The following is a 17,605-nucleotide window of genomic DNA, read 5'->3' on the forward strand; positions in this document are numbered from 1 at the left end:
TGTAAGTAATTTATTATTTATATAATATTTACATATAATTTAAACTAACTAAATTCCTTATTTAAAAAATTATTTTGTAATTAGTTGGTAAGATATAAGTTATTTATTTAATTCTATTATATTTATATAATGTTTACATATAATTTAAACTAACTAAATTCTTTATTTAAAAATTATTCAAATATTTTAGATTGTAAGTAATTTATTATATTTATATAATATTTACATATAATTTAAACTAACTAAATTCTTTATTTAAAAAATTATTTTGTAATTTCCTTTAGTTGGTAAGTCATGAGTTATTTATTTAAATCTATTATATTTATATAATAACTACATATAATTTAAACTAACTGAATTCTATTTAAAAATTATTCAATATTTTAGATCGTAAGTAAATTATTATATTTATAAATATTTACATACAATTTAAACTAACTAAATTCTTATTTAAAATATTTTAAATCGTAAGTTATTTATTATATTTATATAGTAATGTCTACATATAATTTAAACTAACTAAGTCCTTTATTTAAAAAATCATTCAAATATTTTAGATTGTATGTAATTTATTATATTTATCCGGGGATAATCATCACCGTTGGCCAGAATTATCAATTTTTACCGGCACTATATTTTTTAATGCTGGTCGATCGTCATAATTTCAGTCACCAGTGATCATCACCCCGGTGATAGTTAGAAAATTTAATATCTATATTTTTTATATTTAATTTATTATACAATCTTTTTAAAAATTTTGGTAATTTATTTAGTTGGTAAGTCATAAGTTATTATATACCGTATACTTCCGATATTAAGCACCCCCGAAAATAAGCACCTGGCCAGAATTATGAAATTTTTGGCCTACGTTATGCTGTTGCTTGCCAGCATTACGGTCAAAAAAAGGGTGCTCAATTTCGGAAGTATACGGTACTATTTATTTAAAATTTAAATTAATTAAATATTTATTATATTAAAATCTTATAATTTTATTTAGAGTAAGTATAATTATTATTGTTTAATATTTAAATTTTTAATCGTAAATTTTATTTTAAACCTTAATTTTTAATATAAATTTATTTTTATATTTAAAGATTTGGTACTAGTGGAAGTGAAATTATGGATCAATTTATTTTTAAAAATAAATTAAAATGGATTCCTTATGATAAATTTGAAAATATTGAATATTTTGATAAAGGAGAATTTGGTACTATATATAAAGCTAAATATGATATTATTGAAGTAATTCTTAAATATTTTGATTATCTTAATAATTCAGATGAAGGTTTAAATGAATTACTAAATGAAGTATGATTAAATATAATTCTTTTTTAATATTTATAATTTGTTATACTAATTAACTAAATATTATTTCTTTATAGCGGAAAATTATTAATTCAAATGAAATTATTGAAATATATGGATTTACAAAAGATCCAGATACTTTGGATTATGTATTAGTAATGGAGTATACAAATAAAGGCAGTTTAAAAAGATGTTTAACAGAAATAACAAAAAATTGGAAACAAAAATTATTTTGTTTATATCAAATTATTAAGGGTCTTAATTATATTCATGAAAAAGATCTTATTCATTATAACTTTCATAATGGTAATATTTTATGTAACGAATATACAGGAAATATATATGGAATTCTTATTAGTGATTATTTAGGATTATATCAACTTGCAAAATCTATTTTAAAAGAAAATAATATTTATGGAGTTTTACCATTTATAGCACCTGAAATTTTAAGAGGTCAACCTTATACTCAAGCTAGTGATATATATAGTTTTTCTATAATTATGTGGGAATTTACATCTGAAATTCCACCATTTAATGATAAAGCACATGATCTTCAACTTGCTTTAAGTATTTGTAAAGGCAAACGTCCTGAAATTATTGAAAATACTCCACTATGCTATATAGATTTAATGACAAAATGCTGGGATGAAGATCCATTAAAAAGGCCATCTTCTAAAGAAGTTTTAAAAATTATTAAAAATTGGATTTTTCGTCCTGAGAATAAGAAAATTAAAGATATTATTAATGAAGAATTAATAAACAATATTATGGAATTTATAAATGCACCAATTGAGCATAATAACCTTATTGTAAAATCTCATCCAAAAGCATACTCAACAAGTCATTTATTTGATTTTACTAGTAAAGAACTAAATGAAATTCTAGAAGGCACTCAAGGATTTTTTGAATCAAAACAAAATTATCAAAGTTCTTATAATATTCAAATGGAATTAGTTAATTTACAACAAAACTCAACTTTACAAAATGAAGAATTTGCAAAAAAAGAAAACACTTTACAAATCCAAATTAAAAACTTGCAAAGTGAAAAGCAAGCTTTAGATGGTAAGCTGACTGAACAGTTAAAACAAAACAGTCAGTTAAATCAAGAAAAAAATAATTTGCAAGATAAATTAGTCCAAACAGAAGCCATTATTCAAGAATTAAAATCTCAGCAAGATCAATTTAAAAATCAATTAATTCAAATAGAGGAAGAAAATTTTAAGTTAGAAAATGAATTAGTTGATTTACAACAAAAGAATTTTAAATTTGAACAAAATAATCAAAATTTGAGGCTTAATTTAGCTATACAAATTAAAAAATTTGCAGAAAAAGAAAATGTTTTACAAACCCAAATCATTGACCTGCAAAATGAAATGCAATTCTTAATTGATAATTTAACTAAACAATTGGAACAAAATAAACAGACTAACCAGCAAATTCAAGTTCAAGTTAGTCAGTTAAAGCAAGAAAAATTTGATTTACAAGAAAAATTAATTCAAACAGAAGTTAATATTCAAGAATTAAAATCTCAGCAAGAAAGCTTAACTGAACAAAAAGAGCAATTAGAAAATAAACTAAGTCAGTCCCAAGTTAATTGTGAACAGATAGAACAAGAAAAGATCAGGTTGCACAATATGGTAAAAGGTCTTTCACAAGAACAAAAGCTTACAACTAAATTGAAAACCAAGTTGGAAAAAGAAATTGCTCAATTGGAACAAAAATTGATTATTGAAGAACAAATCAAAATGCAATTAACTCAAGCTTTACAGATAAAAGATGATAAAATAAATGAATTAGAAAAGAAACTTGTTACTCTTGATCAAGAACGTATTAAGCAGCTAAAAGACAAAGTAAAAGAATTGAATAAAATTGAGAAGGAATTATTAAATAAATTAACTAGTGGAGAAAATACTAAGGAAATTCATAAAGAAAAAGAAGCTAAACAAAAAGAGATGAATGAACTCCAGCAAGAATTATCAAGAACCTCAGATTCTTATGATGCCAATAGAAAAAAACTGATTATCAGTCAAGTCAACAATTTTCTGAAAGTTAAGGGTGATTTCCTAACCTTACGAGAAGAAGCTATTAAAAAACTACAAAATTGTTGTAATCATCTAGAAAGCTCCATTAATAAGGAAAGAAATACTATTAGTTCTATCAGAGATTTAAAAACCTCTAAATTGACTGACAAATATACTAAAGAATTTCAAAGTATTCTTGTAAAATATAATGATGGATTATTAGAGCTGAACAAAGATTATTATTTTTTAAAGAATGTTGTTCAGGAAAATAAAGAGCTGGAAGTTAGCCTCATGATTGAGAATATTCTTAAGTTGAATTTTTTCAATCTTGATAAATACAAAATTTTTAAATTTGCTACTAATTCTCAGGAAGGAACCAGAATTCAATTAAATTCTAATATGATGGAAGAAGATATAAATTCATTGAGAAAGAATTTGAATGAATTGAAATTAGAATTGAACCAAGAAAAAAATGAATTAAAAAATCTAGCAACAGTTTAGATATATTGATTCATTGAAATGAAATAGGTATAGTATTTAACAAAATATATGAATATATATTCTAGAACACTATAGCACTCAGATTTTTAATGAAAGAAAATATATAGTTTTAGAAATTTTGAGTTTTTCTTTTTATTAAATTATAACTGTATTTTTATATTTTTTTGTTTTGTTTGTCAAAAGGTTTCAATAAAGGATCATAAACTTTTTTGGGAGTTCATTTAAATAACCATTATATATTTTAAATGTTATACTTATATTTAAATTAAAAACAAATAAAACTATATATACAATATATAAGAATACTAAATAAGCAAAACTTTTGAGCATTGATTAAATAATATTGTATATCTTAGTTTAGGAAGAAGTGATTTATTATCCAAAAAAAAAAATAATAGTAATATGATTTATTAATTTAATTCAAAATATAAAAGATGAAAATTTATTAGCTGAACTAGTAAAATATCCAATTAAAATATTTATGAATATTCACTAATAATAAAATTGTAATTACCATTATCGATTTATAGTGTTTTTACATATTATAATTATAAAAATATATAATATCTGCAAGTGCTAAATAATTGGTAAAAAAGCAATTTCTCTCATATTTTGGTATTATAACACTAGCAAGGCAGATTGCAAAACTATTAAGAGAAAAATTTTACAAGAGCTTAATAAATTGGGAAAAATATATTTGAAAATAAATAGAAGTAAGAAAAGCAAGCATATACAACTTTAAAAGAGTTTTGAAAGATGATTTTGAAATCCACAAAGAATGAAAGGAACATTTAATTGTATAAAAATACTAAAGATATAGCAATATAATTTGATATCATATGCTTGAAGGCAAGATCCACACTATATATTATCAAATAATAAATAAGTTTATTATTAGTCCCTATGTATGATATTCAAGGTTATCTGTTATGGATTACTTTATATTATTAGGATAAATAGCGATTTATGTACCTGTGACTTAAATTGAACCATTATAACTAGAAATTTTGTAAGGCTTGGTAAATTTACTAGATCAGCTACACTGGATATATATTTTTTAGCGATAATCCCAGATAGAATGCACTATCTTGACTTGAGATTGTTTAAATACCAAGTGACATATATAAAGTATGTGGTCAAATAGCAATTGAAATTGATAATCGTTTAAGCTGCAATCCAAAGATTCCCTGATCTCAAGATACTGCAACAATTACATTAAGTAAACGACATAACTTAATTACACTACAAAAGTAAAAATTAAAGATAAATTCAAATATTTAAATCTCTTATTCTAATATAAACATATATAATTTTTATAAATTTAAATTTATTCAAAACTGTCTACAGCTTTTATAGTTTATAGATGAAAATTAAATTTTATATAATTATAAATTATCATTATAAATGTAGAGTATAGACTCTTGTCAATTGTAAGTTTAGAAATTATCATTTAAGAGCTAAAATTTTAAAAGTAATTAATTATATTTTGATGATAAAATAAAATTAATAAATTCAGAATTTTCAAAATTCTCTAAATTTCCATGTAAAGAATGTCAATTGACTATATAAAAATTTTGAATATAAAAATTTCTAGCCTATATAGAAGAAATTGACAATAACAAAAAATTTCTTATTTATACTATATATATATAATTCTATAGTATTATAATTGTTGCCAAAGTAAGTCAATATAATAAGTAGCATACTTTTAAATCAAAACAATATTGGTGCAGGAAAAAAACTGTTCCTTATATGTCCATAATAAAACTTATTTAAGAAAGCAAGAGTTTAAAATGACAAGAAAAGTTGTATTGAGAATGTGAAATTAAGGGAGCAGAAATATACCTTTATTTTTGTTATAATATCCACTCACAAATTTTGATAACACAAAATAGTAATCAACAAATCTTAATTTCTACTATATATAATAATTGTATGGTATTGTTTAGCATTGTCATAAAATTTCTAAAAAAAAAATAGTTTATCATATATAATTCTATAATTTTTATATAAATATAAGCCATGTTTGACAGGTTTAATTTATTATCTTTATAATCTTGCTTAATAAAATGGCTATAGTAATTACTTGTTTTTGAAAGAATTTCTATCAATTTTATTACAATAGCACATTGCTATAATAACATCTTGGAGGAAAAAAAATTATTTCACATAGTCCTTTTAATTGACTTGTCATGTAATAGGTTTATTAAAGGCAATGTATATGAATGTTATGTGAATGGACTTTTTAGTATTTAATCTAATTTAATTATCTAAATTCTAAATATGTTACCTTACATTTACACTATAAATTCTAATAAGTATATTAATGAAAGAATTAAAAATCTAAAAAAATGAAACACCACCATTAATGTAAAAAGTTTGCAATAAAAATGTTACAGAGTATTTTTGGTAATCACATGAATATATCACATATTTTTAATAATATCATTAATATTAGATTTATTATGAACATTAAAAACATATAAATAAAATATTACAAAGTTTAAATAGAATAGTTTTTAACGTAGGCAGATATGAGCATACATAAAGAAGGAGCTAAAGATAACGAAGCAATGAAGAATTGGGCGATGAAAATGAATAATTTCTTGTGGTTGGGTCGCAAAATCATCAATTTGGCAGAACAAAGTAATATTTTGAGTGAATACGCCACGCTAAATGAAGATTTCACAAAATGGCTCAAGAACGAGAATCGCCTGACAGATAAGAAAGAGACAGGTGATAAAAGACCAAAGAAAGAGAGTCCATCTGCGAGGACAATGCGGATGACATCTCCTGAGAATAGAGAGCAATACTTGCAAAGACTCTTGGAACGATTAGAACAGAAAAGAGAGGAAGTTAGCAAGTGGCAAAAAGCGAAGAAGTGAGGAACAGCAATGAATAGATCGTTAATTGCAATAGAAGTCACGTGATTCCATGTATAAAATATTCTGATAAAAAAAAATTTTTATTTAAGTAGCGAGGGGAATGAGAGAATTTATTACTAACTTTTCCTCCCATCACATTTCGTCCTACAAGAAATAAAAGTTGGGATGATTGCTACTGAACGTAAGGCTTTCGGGCTCCATCTGATTTTTCAGTTTAAGTTTCAGTCTTATAGCAAATTCCCTCCTGTAACGTTTGAGTTTTGTTTTTAGTGATGTTCTGTTTCTTATAAGATATTTTGTTTTTTTTTGTCTTCTTTAGTTAGGTTTCATTTTATTTGTTGAATCTGGATAACAGGAGTTTTATTTATTAGGATCTTAACATTGCGTGACCATACATATTATAGCATATAGTCCGTTATATTTAGACTAGATTACCCTTTGCTATAGAGCCAATGATACTCGAGGTCTGCGGTTCTAAGTATTTCAAAAATTAATATGTATCATTAATAAAGAAACGCAGTGAAGTACTTAAATTCTGTTGAAAATAGTGATGCCAGTCACTATGAAGAATTTCAGCTTACAGAGTGCAAAAATTAAATGGTTTAACCATCTAGTTGCTGCCATACTACAATTCAGAATTTTTAAAAAGTTCAATTAACATTTCATTTTTTTATTAACTATCTTTCGTAACTTAAGAACGTTGAGCTTCAATCATTGAAATCTATTATTTCACTTTGTAAGATAAATTTAATAAGTAATGCAAAAAAAATTTCACGTTTACATGTTTATTTGGAAATCTTTTTATTACTTACCTTATTTTGTTTAAGTGCATCTCATTTAATAATAAAGCCCAAGTGCAACGAAGGACTACATAATTCTACGCAAGGTGATACGAATGTCCTGGTGTCTGCCACGCGACAGTGTAGAATAACACAACCCTATAAAAAATAAATGTCCGGAAAATGTCTACGAAAATGTCTGGAAATTGTCCAGAATAAATCTGGCATGTCCAGAAATTGTCCGGAAAATGTCTATTTTTTGCTACAAATTTGATACCTAAAATTTTGACATATCCGGACTTTGTCCAGAATATATGCAGAATTTGTCCAGTATAAAATTTTGGACAAATTCCGGACATAGTAAAAATTCAGATAATTTGAACTGGACAAATTCCGGACATGAAAAAATTCTGGACAAATTCTGGACGCTACTTCCAAAAAAGGATAAATTAATTTTGTAAAAAAATGCAAAAAGCACAAGACTGACATTCATAACCTTCTTTGTCATACTAATTAAATTTGCTGAGCAGGCAAAAATACTATATATTTATGATATAAAACTTTAAGTTAAAAGCAATTATAATGGTCACCTGTTGATCATCTTTTTGTGCCAAATTTTATGAAAAAATATTTCAGGTCAATTTCCGGACAAATTCTGGACAAAATGAGTGTCCGGAAACGAGTGTGTTTTCAGAACAATTTCCGGACATGGTACCTGGCATTTTCTGGACATTTTCTGGACAATTATTTTAGACAAATTTTCAGGACAATTTCTGGACAATTCCGGACACTTATTTTTTATAGGGCAACCTCAGACTTAATAATGGTTGTTCTGAATTTAATCGGTGTTGGAATGAAATTCAGATCATTTTTATATGTGCAGAGCGCACATTGTTCACAAAAGTGTTGTGCGCAACCTATGAAGTGCTCTTAGTGCAATATCGCCTATCTCTATTTTCACATGCGCCGGTGATGCGCGGAAATTTAAGCTGCGCCAGCTGCACAGATATCACTGATCTTAATTCTGGCCAAATTATTTTCGGGCCAGAATTTAAGAAGTCACGTGCAAGCTTTTGTCACTGACCGTAAATATTTGTCAAAAATAAAAGTGATAACTGCAGAGCAATCTTTATATTAAAAATTTTGGTAATATTTAGGTTACCCTGTATAAACTAATTTGAATTGTATTATGTATAATATATGTATCCGTCAAATTTATTACGGATTTCTATCATAGATTATGTCATTAAGAGATGCCGATCATTTTCATTTATCACTGAAATTTAACAAAGAATCTAATATTTTTCTTCATGCTCCAAAATATTCTTTGTGTAAGTTCATTGATCCTGGTGCGAAGCAATAGGCTATTGTTAGTTTAAAATTAAAAATTATAATTATTAATAGACTTTGGTGTTACTATCGCTGTTATAAAAAATTTACTCTTATTAATAATTAGCATAGTCTGTAACTCGTGTAACTTACCTTTTAAGTCTATTTTTATTTGAATGTTATGTAAATTATTTATAATTTACCTTTTATTCAATTGGCTATGTCATATCATGTAAATATTTGCACAACGAAATGACCAATGGTGATTTGAATAGCACATAAGAGTGAGGTCACACGGGTCACACCAACTCTTTTGTACGAGTAGATCTGCATAATACATATGTTTATATTTCGTACATTTTTCTTATCGTCGTTGCTCTTTGAGCCTGAAAATTTTAAAATATAAATTTCAATTTTTAAGGATGGCAGAAACAAATTATCATATTAATTGGTTGGAAAAATCAATTATTAAACAAAAGATAGATTATTACGATTATTCAGATTTTAAAAACAAACGACTAATAGGAGGTGGTTCATTTGGAAACGTCGTACGTGCTACATGGAAAAACACCGATTCACTTTTTGCTTTGAAGTTCTTTAAAAATGATAAAGTAACACTTAAAGAAATTATTAAGGAGGTATTAAAATAAATATATTTCAAAAATTTTTACATCTTTTACATTTTTTTAAATTATATGAAAAGATTATTCTTAATTTTCGTTTAAATACCGCAGTTAAAATTACATCGGAAGGTTAATTCTCATGAAAATATTATATATTTTTATGGAATCACAAAAGTAAAAGATGGTAAGTATTAGAAATAAACCATCGTTATAATAATAACAACAACTTTTTACGGTATTAAAAAAAACATATATATTTTTAGATGAAACGATTGAAGTATCTCAAGAGATAAAATACTCGTTAGTTTTGGAATATGCTGATAGTGGTACATTGGAAACTTATTTAAACGAGCATTTTAATGAACTTAAATGGAATGACAAACTGAAACTGGCATTTCAATTAGCAAGTGCTGTATCACATTTACATAAACGTGATATTATTCATCGCGATCTGGTAATGATCAATTATTTTTTTTTTCTTTTATAATTTATTATGTCAAATTTTGATTATTTCTTTCTTATTTTAATTTAAAAACAGCACGCGAACAATGTTCTTATACATCAGAAAAATATTAAGTTGGCAGATTTTGGTTTATCAAAGAAGATTGCCGAAGCATCAAGTAATATATCCAAAATACATGGTGTGATTCCTTATGTTGACCCGAAAGTGTTTAACAAGAATCAAAATGAAAAATATAAATTAGATAAAAAATCTGATATATATAGTATTGGAGTTTTAATGTGGCAAATTTCGAGTGGATATCAACCGTTTTCTTCTAAAGGTGTTAATTATGATTTAAGTTTAATTTTATCTATTTCCAATGGTGAAAGAGAAGAAATTATTGTTGGAACTCCAATTGAATATAGTAATTTATATTCAGGTAATAAGCGAAATATCTAGTATTTTAATACTTAAAAGAAGATTAATAACAATTTTATTGTTTATTTAATTTAGAATGTTGGAAATATGAACCAAATGAACGTCCAGATATACAAGAGGTTGTCTCTAATCTTGGATCAATTTTTCTCGAAAGAAGTGACATAATTCTTTATATTAATAGCGAAAGAAAAGAAGATAATTTACTAATCGATCAATATAGTAACTCAAATTCATATAAAGAATCTATGGGAATAAATGATAATTTATCAGTACCAAGTAATATTAAGTTTGAAGGAAGTTTAAGCTCATATATGGGCCAAAATGTTACTTTAAGTATAATGGAACGTGATAATAATACAACATCGTCAACAGATACATTTGAATCATCTATTGATAATATTGTTATTGATGAATTAATCAAAATCATGATCAAAAATCATGATAAAGGTATTACATTTGACCAGATTAAAGAAATTATAAATGAAAAAATATTAAAATCAGGTCGAACTAAAGACAAACTCGCAAATTGGTTAATAAAAAATCAAGTTGGATCACAATATATACATTTTCTTGGATTGTTATATTATTATAATATTTATAATATTGGTATAGAAGAAAATAGTGTTAAAGCATTTGAATTATTTTCAAAGGCATCAAAAAGTGATTATTCGTTAGCTCAAGTTTATCTTGCCAAATGTTACAATGATGGATGTGGAACTGAAAAAGATAATATCTTGGCATTTCATTGGTATAAAAAATCTGTAAAAAATGGAAGTAATATTGGAGAATTTTATTTAGGATACTGCTATGAATTTGGAATTGGAACCCTAATAGATAAAAAGAAATCAGTTGAACTATATCGAAAAGCAGCTAAAAATGGAAATATTACAGCAACAATTTATCTTGCGGATTGTTATAGATTAGGAAAAGGTGTTGACAAGAATGAAACTAAAGCATTTGAGTATTACAGAATACTGGCTAATAAAGATGTAATTGATGCACAATATCAACTTGGAAATTGCTTTTATCATGGAATTGGAACAGAAATAGATAAAAAACAAGCTTTTAATTGGTATAAAAAAGCAACAATTAATGGAAATTTTTTTGCAAAAGATATACTTAAAATATATTTTAGTAAAGAAGAAAGAGTTGAGATAGACGAACTTAAAGATACAAAATTTCCTAAAATCTTTTCTTCCAAAAGTTTGACTCAATATGGATTAAACTATCTTGGAATTATGTTATCAAAAACAAATTATGAGAAAGCATTTTATTATTTTCATAAAACAGCTGAAGATGGATGTAAATTTGCAAAATTTAACTTAGGTGGATGCTATCAACTAGGAAAAGGCGTAAAAAAAGATGAAAGAAAAGCATATGAATTATACAATCAATCAGCCAGCCAAGGATTTATAGATGCAAAGTTAAATCTGGGTTATTGTTATGAGTATGGAATTGGGACTGATATTAACGAGACGAAAGCATTTGAATTATATAAAATAGCTGCAGAAAATGGAAACGCCATTGCTTGTTTCAAATTAGGTTTATGCTACACGTTAGGATATGGAGTTAACATAGATAAAAAGAAAGCCCTTCAGCTATTTAAAAAGGGAATTGAAAAAAGAGGAGTTGATAGAAAAGTAAAATTAACAATAATAAGGACTATGGAATCGATATATCAACATCTAGTGGCAGAATCTCTCTTTTCAAGAGAATAAAAAGTGTTTAGAACTAAAATTTATAAAATTTGCCCAACCGGTGAATCATCACAACCATGTAAATATCAATATAGACATATTACCTATAATTCACATTTGTTTTAATTTCGTGCTTGTCCTAGAATTAATGTGATATTATAGCCATTTAGATTTAATCCATTCAGCTTTATAGATTTTTATCTAGCTAAAACATGCGTATAATAATAAATCATTTTTCTTTCTTTTTAAAAAAAAGAAGAAAATCGATTTTTATTAATAAAATCGTTTTTCTTCAATAAAAAAAAATAAAAAATAAAAAAATAAAATAAAAAATAAAAAATAAAATAAAATAAATTGGAACAATTTGTTGGCAAAGCAATTTTTTTTTTTAATAAAAAATTTAAAGATCTATTATTAAAAACATCGTTTTTCAATTTTTAACAAAAAATTATAAATATTTCTGACCGATCCCCAACAGTCCATCCTTAGAAAAGAAGTTTTTTTTTAATTTTAGTAAATATATATATTATTATTGCACATTTTATAAGTTGGTTTTCTTTTTTTTTTAAAAAAAAAAATTAAAATCAGCATATCCATATATAAAAAAAATATTGTTGTAATAAATGAACAGTCTTAGCAATTCATACTTTTTTTTAATTCAATAATAAAAATTTTTACAGTTGATCAGAAAAGCGTCATGTGACCCGTATAATATTTTATACTTATTTTTTAATCTGAAATATTTCATAACTTTCTAGAGAAAGTATATCCTTTGATTCTTATTTCGTAAGATCTTTTCTAAAGTTTATTGTCATATTTTTCAGGAAATTGTCCATTCATGATATATATTGGAATTCGGGATTCTTGGAAATAGGAATTAGGAAATTTTAAAATAATCGCTGTTATTTTTAAAATTATTTAAAGAATTCTTTCATCGTTCCTTTTTAGATAATGCCGGTTGAAAAGCCATTACCTTTTTTGGACAATGACTGAAATTATAATAATTCCGGCCTTGCTGTCTTTTATCTTTTATATATATTTCGGGTTCTCTTAAAAATATGGTGATTAAGGGTCCAGTATATTACGTCATCCCATATATGGCAAAAAATTGGAGATCATCTTTTTTTTACTTTCATTACAAGAAAAAATTTTTTAATATTTTTCAAACTCCTGCTTAAAAATATCTGTTAGAGAGCCAAAGTTTCTGGTTTTTCAAATAAACTTTAAAAAAGTATAGTATAAATATAGTTTACAACGAAAAACTACCATATGAAGTTAACAGTAGTTGCGAATTCTCTAAGGTAAGTTGTGAATTCTCTAATTAGACTAACTTTAAATTAACTTAAAACTTGCGAAACTTTGAGACGTAATAATATAGTAATTAGTTAAATAATTTATATCAAAAAATTAGCAAGCATCATATTCAAATAAAAATTTTTACTAATACCATTTTATTTTTTTATTATCTTAAGCGTATTTGTTCCTTTAAACTAAATACAAAATATTTCATGTGTTGTGAAGTAAATAATTAGATTATTATAATTTTATAATGAAATGGAAAGGCAAATAAATTAATTTAATAACCTTGAATTATATATTTGGCGTTTGTGGAGTTATTATCTTTAATGTACAATATCAATCAAGCAAATGGTATTTTCATTAAGTTTTGCCCATAAAAATATATAGAAATATTAATAAATGGTTAAAATGTAGATAGGATGCATTATATTTATTATTTGAACGTATATTTAATAAAATTCATATGGTAGGTTTGGAAATATTTTATTTTTCCAAGAGTTTTCTCGTCAATTTCGTGGTCACGTGATCATATAAAATGATCGTCATATGGTCACATACAAATGATGACGTAATATACTGGACCCTTAATAGATAGATATTTCCTTTCTTCATAAAATAGAATATAAAACTGTTACGGGTAATGCCAAAATTATATCAGATTTCGATATATTCTCCGAGGATTTCATTGTAATCTTAAATGAGATTAATTGTTATATCTCAAAGGAAATTTTTAGTTGCGAATTATTACGTGGTCCACGAAGAATTAATTTATTATATTTGAATTGTAACATCCTTTTTGTGGAAATGGAAAAATAAAAATAAAAGGAAAAAGAGAAGGATAATAAGGCAACATAAAGTTGCGGCCAGGTCAACAGAACGGGAATTCCCTTTTTACGTAAAAAAAAAAAACTCTTTCCCGTAGGACTAAAAATTATTAGAAATCCGCAGTAAGGAAAACTAAAATTACAAAAATAAAAAAAAAATTTTTTTATTTTTTCTTATTAAAACACTAATAAATATGGAGTCATATCGAGGGCAAGAGGAGTTCGAGGAACATCTATTAAAAGAAGTCAAGTCTTTTGTGAGCAAAAATTTTACAAAAGCCAATTCTAGGCATAAAGACGAGTTAGAGGATATTTTCGACAAAATATTTTTCAGGACGCTAAAAACACATAGGTTACTAGTGGAAATAAGTAATATTACTGGCATAAAAGGTGAAACCATAGAAATAATAGCCAAAAGTATACTGAGGTTCGCATATAGAGAACATAATAACGACGTTGAAAGAATTGGAAACCAGAATATTCTGGCTGCGGCAGGCGCAGCAAAAACCTTCGACACAAGATTAAAGCTCCGAACGGTTCCAGTTTGAACCGGGAACCGATCCGGAACCGGCAAAAAATTCGGTTCGGTTCTCGGTTCGGTTTTGGACTTGGAACCGTCCGGTTCGGTTCAGTTCTATCCGAAATTAAGAAAAAATGCAAAAAAACGAATATACGACCATCCAGTGATCGTACAAGGACGAGCCATAGCTCGTTGGAATCCTCTCATCGAGACGCGTCGAATGGTGGTAAAATCAAGTCTCTAGCATCGATAGATTACGAGATAGCACATGGTGAGTGTTTCTTAAAAAATTTGCATTAGAAAACGATCCATTGATTCTAGAGACATGAATTTACCACCATTCGACGCATCTCAACGAGACGAATCTAATGAGCTATAATTCGTCTTTTTGCAATCACTGGATGGTCGTGTATTCGTTTTTTCGCATTTTTTTTTAAATTTTCGATCAAAAATTAAAATTCCGATACAAGCGATTAAACGCCATCTATTGATCACACAAAGACGAATTTTAGCTCTTTGGATTCGTCTCACTGAGACGAGTCGAATGGTGGTAAAATGATGTCACTAGCATCGATAGATCGTTTTCTAATGCGAATTGTTTAAGAAACACTCACCATGGGCTATCTCACGATCTATCGATGCTAGAGACATCATTTTACCACCATTCGACTCGTCTCAGTGAGACGAATCCAAAGAGCTAAAATTTGTCTTTGTGTGATCAATAGATGGCGTTTAATCGCTTGTATCGGAATTTTAATTTTTGATGTTCGAAAATTTAAAAAAAAATGCGAAAAAACGAATACACGACCATCCAGTGATTGCAAAAAGACGAATTATAGCTCATTAGATTCGTCTCGTTGAGATGCGTCGAATGGTGGTAAATTCATGTCTCTAGCATCAATGGATCGTTTTCTAATACAAATTTTTTAAGAAACACTCACCATGTTTTATCTCGTGATGTATCGATGCTAGAGACTTGATTTTACCACCATTCGACGCGTCTCGATGAGAGGATTCCAACGAGCTATGGCTCGTCCTTGTACGATCACTGGATGGTCGTGTATTCATTTTTTCGCATTTTTCTTAATTTCGGATAGAACCGAATCAACCGATTTGTTGGCGTTTCGGTTCCATTTCGGTTTTCGGTTCTACCCGAACCGCAAAAAAACCGAACCGAACCGACCCGTTCAGAGCTTTACACAAGATACACAACTAAATAAAGAAATAGAATGCGAGTTAAAAACACCAATCAAAAACGTCTCAGAACAAAGAAAAATGCTGAAAAATAAAAAACGTGAAAAAAAATCAGTTAAGGAAATTGTGCTCCCATCAAATGATGATCAGATATCGATCCAAAAAAATACTGGGGCTCAGAGTACAACATCACGTGATATTTTATTTTATGATATACCATCAAGATATAGCGAGGAAGAGGAGTAGTATGAAAACCCCAATTCTGGCTCACCTACTTATCTCATAATCTAAACCGTTTATTAATATTTTCACCTACTTATATGCTACATATTTTATAACCTAAATCACCTTTTTTATATTTTTACCTACTTATCTCATAATCTAAACCGTTTATTAATATTTTCACCTACTTATATCCTACTTATTTCATAATCTAAATCATTTATTAATATTTTCACCTACTTACCCCCAATCGAACAAGAAATAGGATTTTAAAGCCAACGGAGCCAAAAAAGGTAAGGAAATATTAACCCATCCAGGAAACCAGCCATGGAGTCAATAGAGCGGAATAGCAAGGCAAGCAATTTCCCTTATACCGAGAAAAAATGTAATTGAATAAAAGGTAGGTACCAAGTAACTATACAGATAAATAGTACATAACATGGTATATACCGCAGTATCAGTAATCCTCGAACTTGTGGGCCATATCCTGGAATACATTCCAAGTAGAAATTTCGGGACACATCTTCTAGAAGTCAGCCCAATCTGGAGAGCCGAAGCTGAACGAATACTCTGGAAGTGGCATAAAGAAGCCGAGGAGGCATACGACAAAGCAGTAGAAAAGAAGGAAAAAGCAAATTATGCTCTTGGTCGATCAGAGGAGGAGGGTAATAGAAATCGTGACCTCCGTGAACTTGAATGGGAGGCATATCAAAAGGCTTGTAAAGAGAGAACAAATGCCGCAGTAGAGCATATTATGGTAAAAGAAGCTATTCGCCGTTGTAGCTTACAACTATAAGTTACTTAAGGATAGAGAATACATCGGGACGAGGATGTGCTCAGTGACTCGGATGACAATCCCGATGACTCAGATGGTGAGGAATAGTTTAGGAAGACAGTACTAATCTGTCTCCCTCTTTTTTTTACCCTCATAGGGTAGGCGAACAATTAATTTTATTTTCAGAAAAAATGTAATTGAATAAAAGAGGAGTATAAAAAGTTTACAAGATGTCAACACATCAAGCAAGAAGTGCCCAACACAGACAAGTCACCCGATCAGTTCTAGCTGAACTCAAGCAGGTACCTGTCAAGTCCATCCCATATCCCCGCTCAAATGCAAAATTGCAGGAATATGAGGATGAGATCTGCCAAATCCGTGAAGCACAAGCGGCGGTAACCAATGAAGAGATAACCCGCATGATGCAAATTGACCCAGACCCACATTATGAGGTAGTCTTTGAACGTCGTGATCAAGTACGTATAGGAAAGGAGTTAACAGACTCAAACTTTACGGCTGATATTGCTATAGGAACACCTGGAGAGCATGACTATGCTTCATTTCTTACAGCACACAGTCAAACAATCCAGAATATTCTTCAGGATGAAAGAAATCAATTGGGATCAATAAAAGTAAGAATTGGAATATTTGCCACAATAAGACGTTTAGATTCTTACCTTGAGGGATTATTCGGAGATGGTAACTTTAGTGAAGATGATGGAGTAGAGTATATCTACAGATATAACATACC

General features: G+C 27.5%; 5 protein-coding genes across 5 annotated transcripts; all 5 read left to right on the forward strand.

The window, feature by feature from the left end:
• Nucleotides 1–1,119: 1,119 nt before the first annotated feature.
• Nucleotides 1,120–3,827, forward strand: OCT59_021159 (uncharacterized protein; the record flags this gene model as incomplete). Its single annotated transcript, XM_025322965.2, has 3 exons — nt 1,120–1,308; nt 1,383–1,611; nt 1,930–3,827. 3 exons carry the CDS (start codon nt 1,120–1,122, stop codon nt 3,825–3,827), a joined length of 2,316 nt encoding a protein of 771 aa, XP_025164874.2.
• A 2,534-nt stretch (nt 3,828–6,361) lies between these two features.
• On the forward strand, nt 6,362–6,712 carry OCT59_021160 (uncharacterized protein; the record flags this gene model as incomplete). Its single annotated transcript, XM_025312143.1, has 1 exon — nt 6,362–6,712. The coding sequence occupies one exon, from the start codon at nt 6,362–6,364 to the stop codon at nt 6,710–6,712; it is 351 nt and encodes a 116-aa protein (XP_025164875.1).
• A 2,530-nt stretch (nt 6,713–9,242) lies between these two features.
• Nucleotides 9,243–12,041, forward strand: OCT59_021161 (uncharacterized protein; the record flags this gene model as incomplete). Its single annotated transcript, XM_025309693.2, has 6 exons — nt 9,243–9,458; nt 9,555–9,627; nt 9,707–9,897; nt 9,982–10,324; nt 10,399–11,625; nt 11,827–12,041. 6 exons carry the CDS (start codon nt 9,243–9,245, stop codon nt 12,039–12,041), a joined length of 2,265 nt encoding a protein of 754 aa, XP_025164876.2.
• A 2,296-nt stretch (nt 12,042–14,337) lies between these two features.
• Nucleotides 14,338–14,691, forward strand: OCT59_021162 (uncharacterized protein; the record flags this gene model as incomplete). The annotated part of the gene is made up of 1 exon (XM_066149669.1): nt 14,338–14,691. The coding sequence occupies one exon, from the start codon at nt 14,338–14,340 to the stop codon at nt 14,689–14,691; it is 354 nt and encodes a 117-aa protein (XP_065990554.1).
• Nucleotides 14,692–16,518: 1,827 nt separating this feature from the next.
• Nucleotides 16,519–16,875, forward strand: OCT59_021163 (uncharacterized protein; the record flags this gene model as incomplete). Its single annotated transcript, XM_066149670.1, has 1 exon — nt 16,519–16,875. The coding sequence occupies one exon, from the start codon at nt 16,519–16,521 to the stop codon at nt 16,873–16,875; it is 357 nt and encodes a 118-aa protein (XP_065990555.1).
• Between the last annotated feature and the right edge of the window lie 730 nt (nt 16,876–17,605).

The sequence above is a fragment of the Rhizophagus irregularis genome, chromosome 3, assembly GCF_026210795.1.
Source record: "Rhizophagus irregularis chromosome 3, complete sequence".
Lineage (NCBI taxonomy): Eukaryota > Fungi > Glomeromycota > Glomeromycetes > Glomerales > Glomeraceae > Rhizophagus > Rhizophagus irregularis.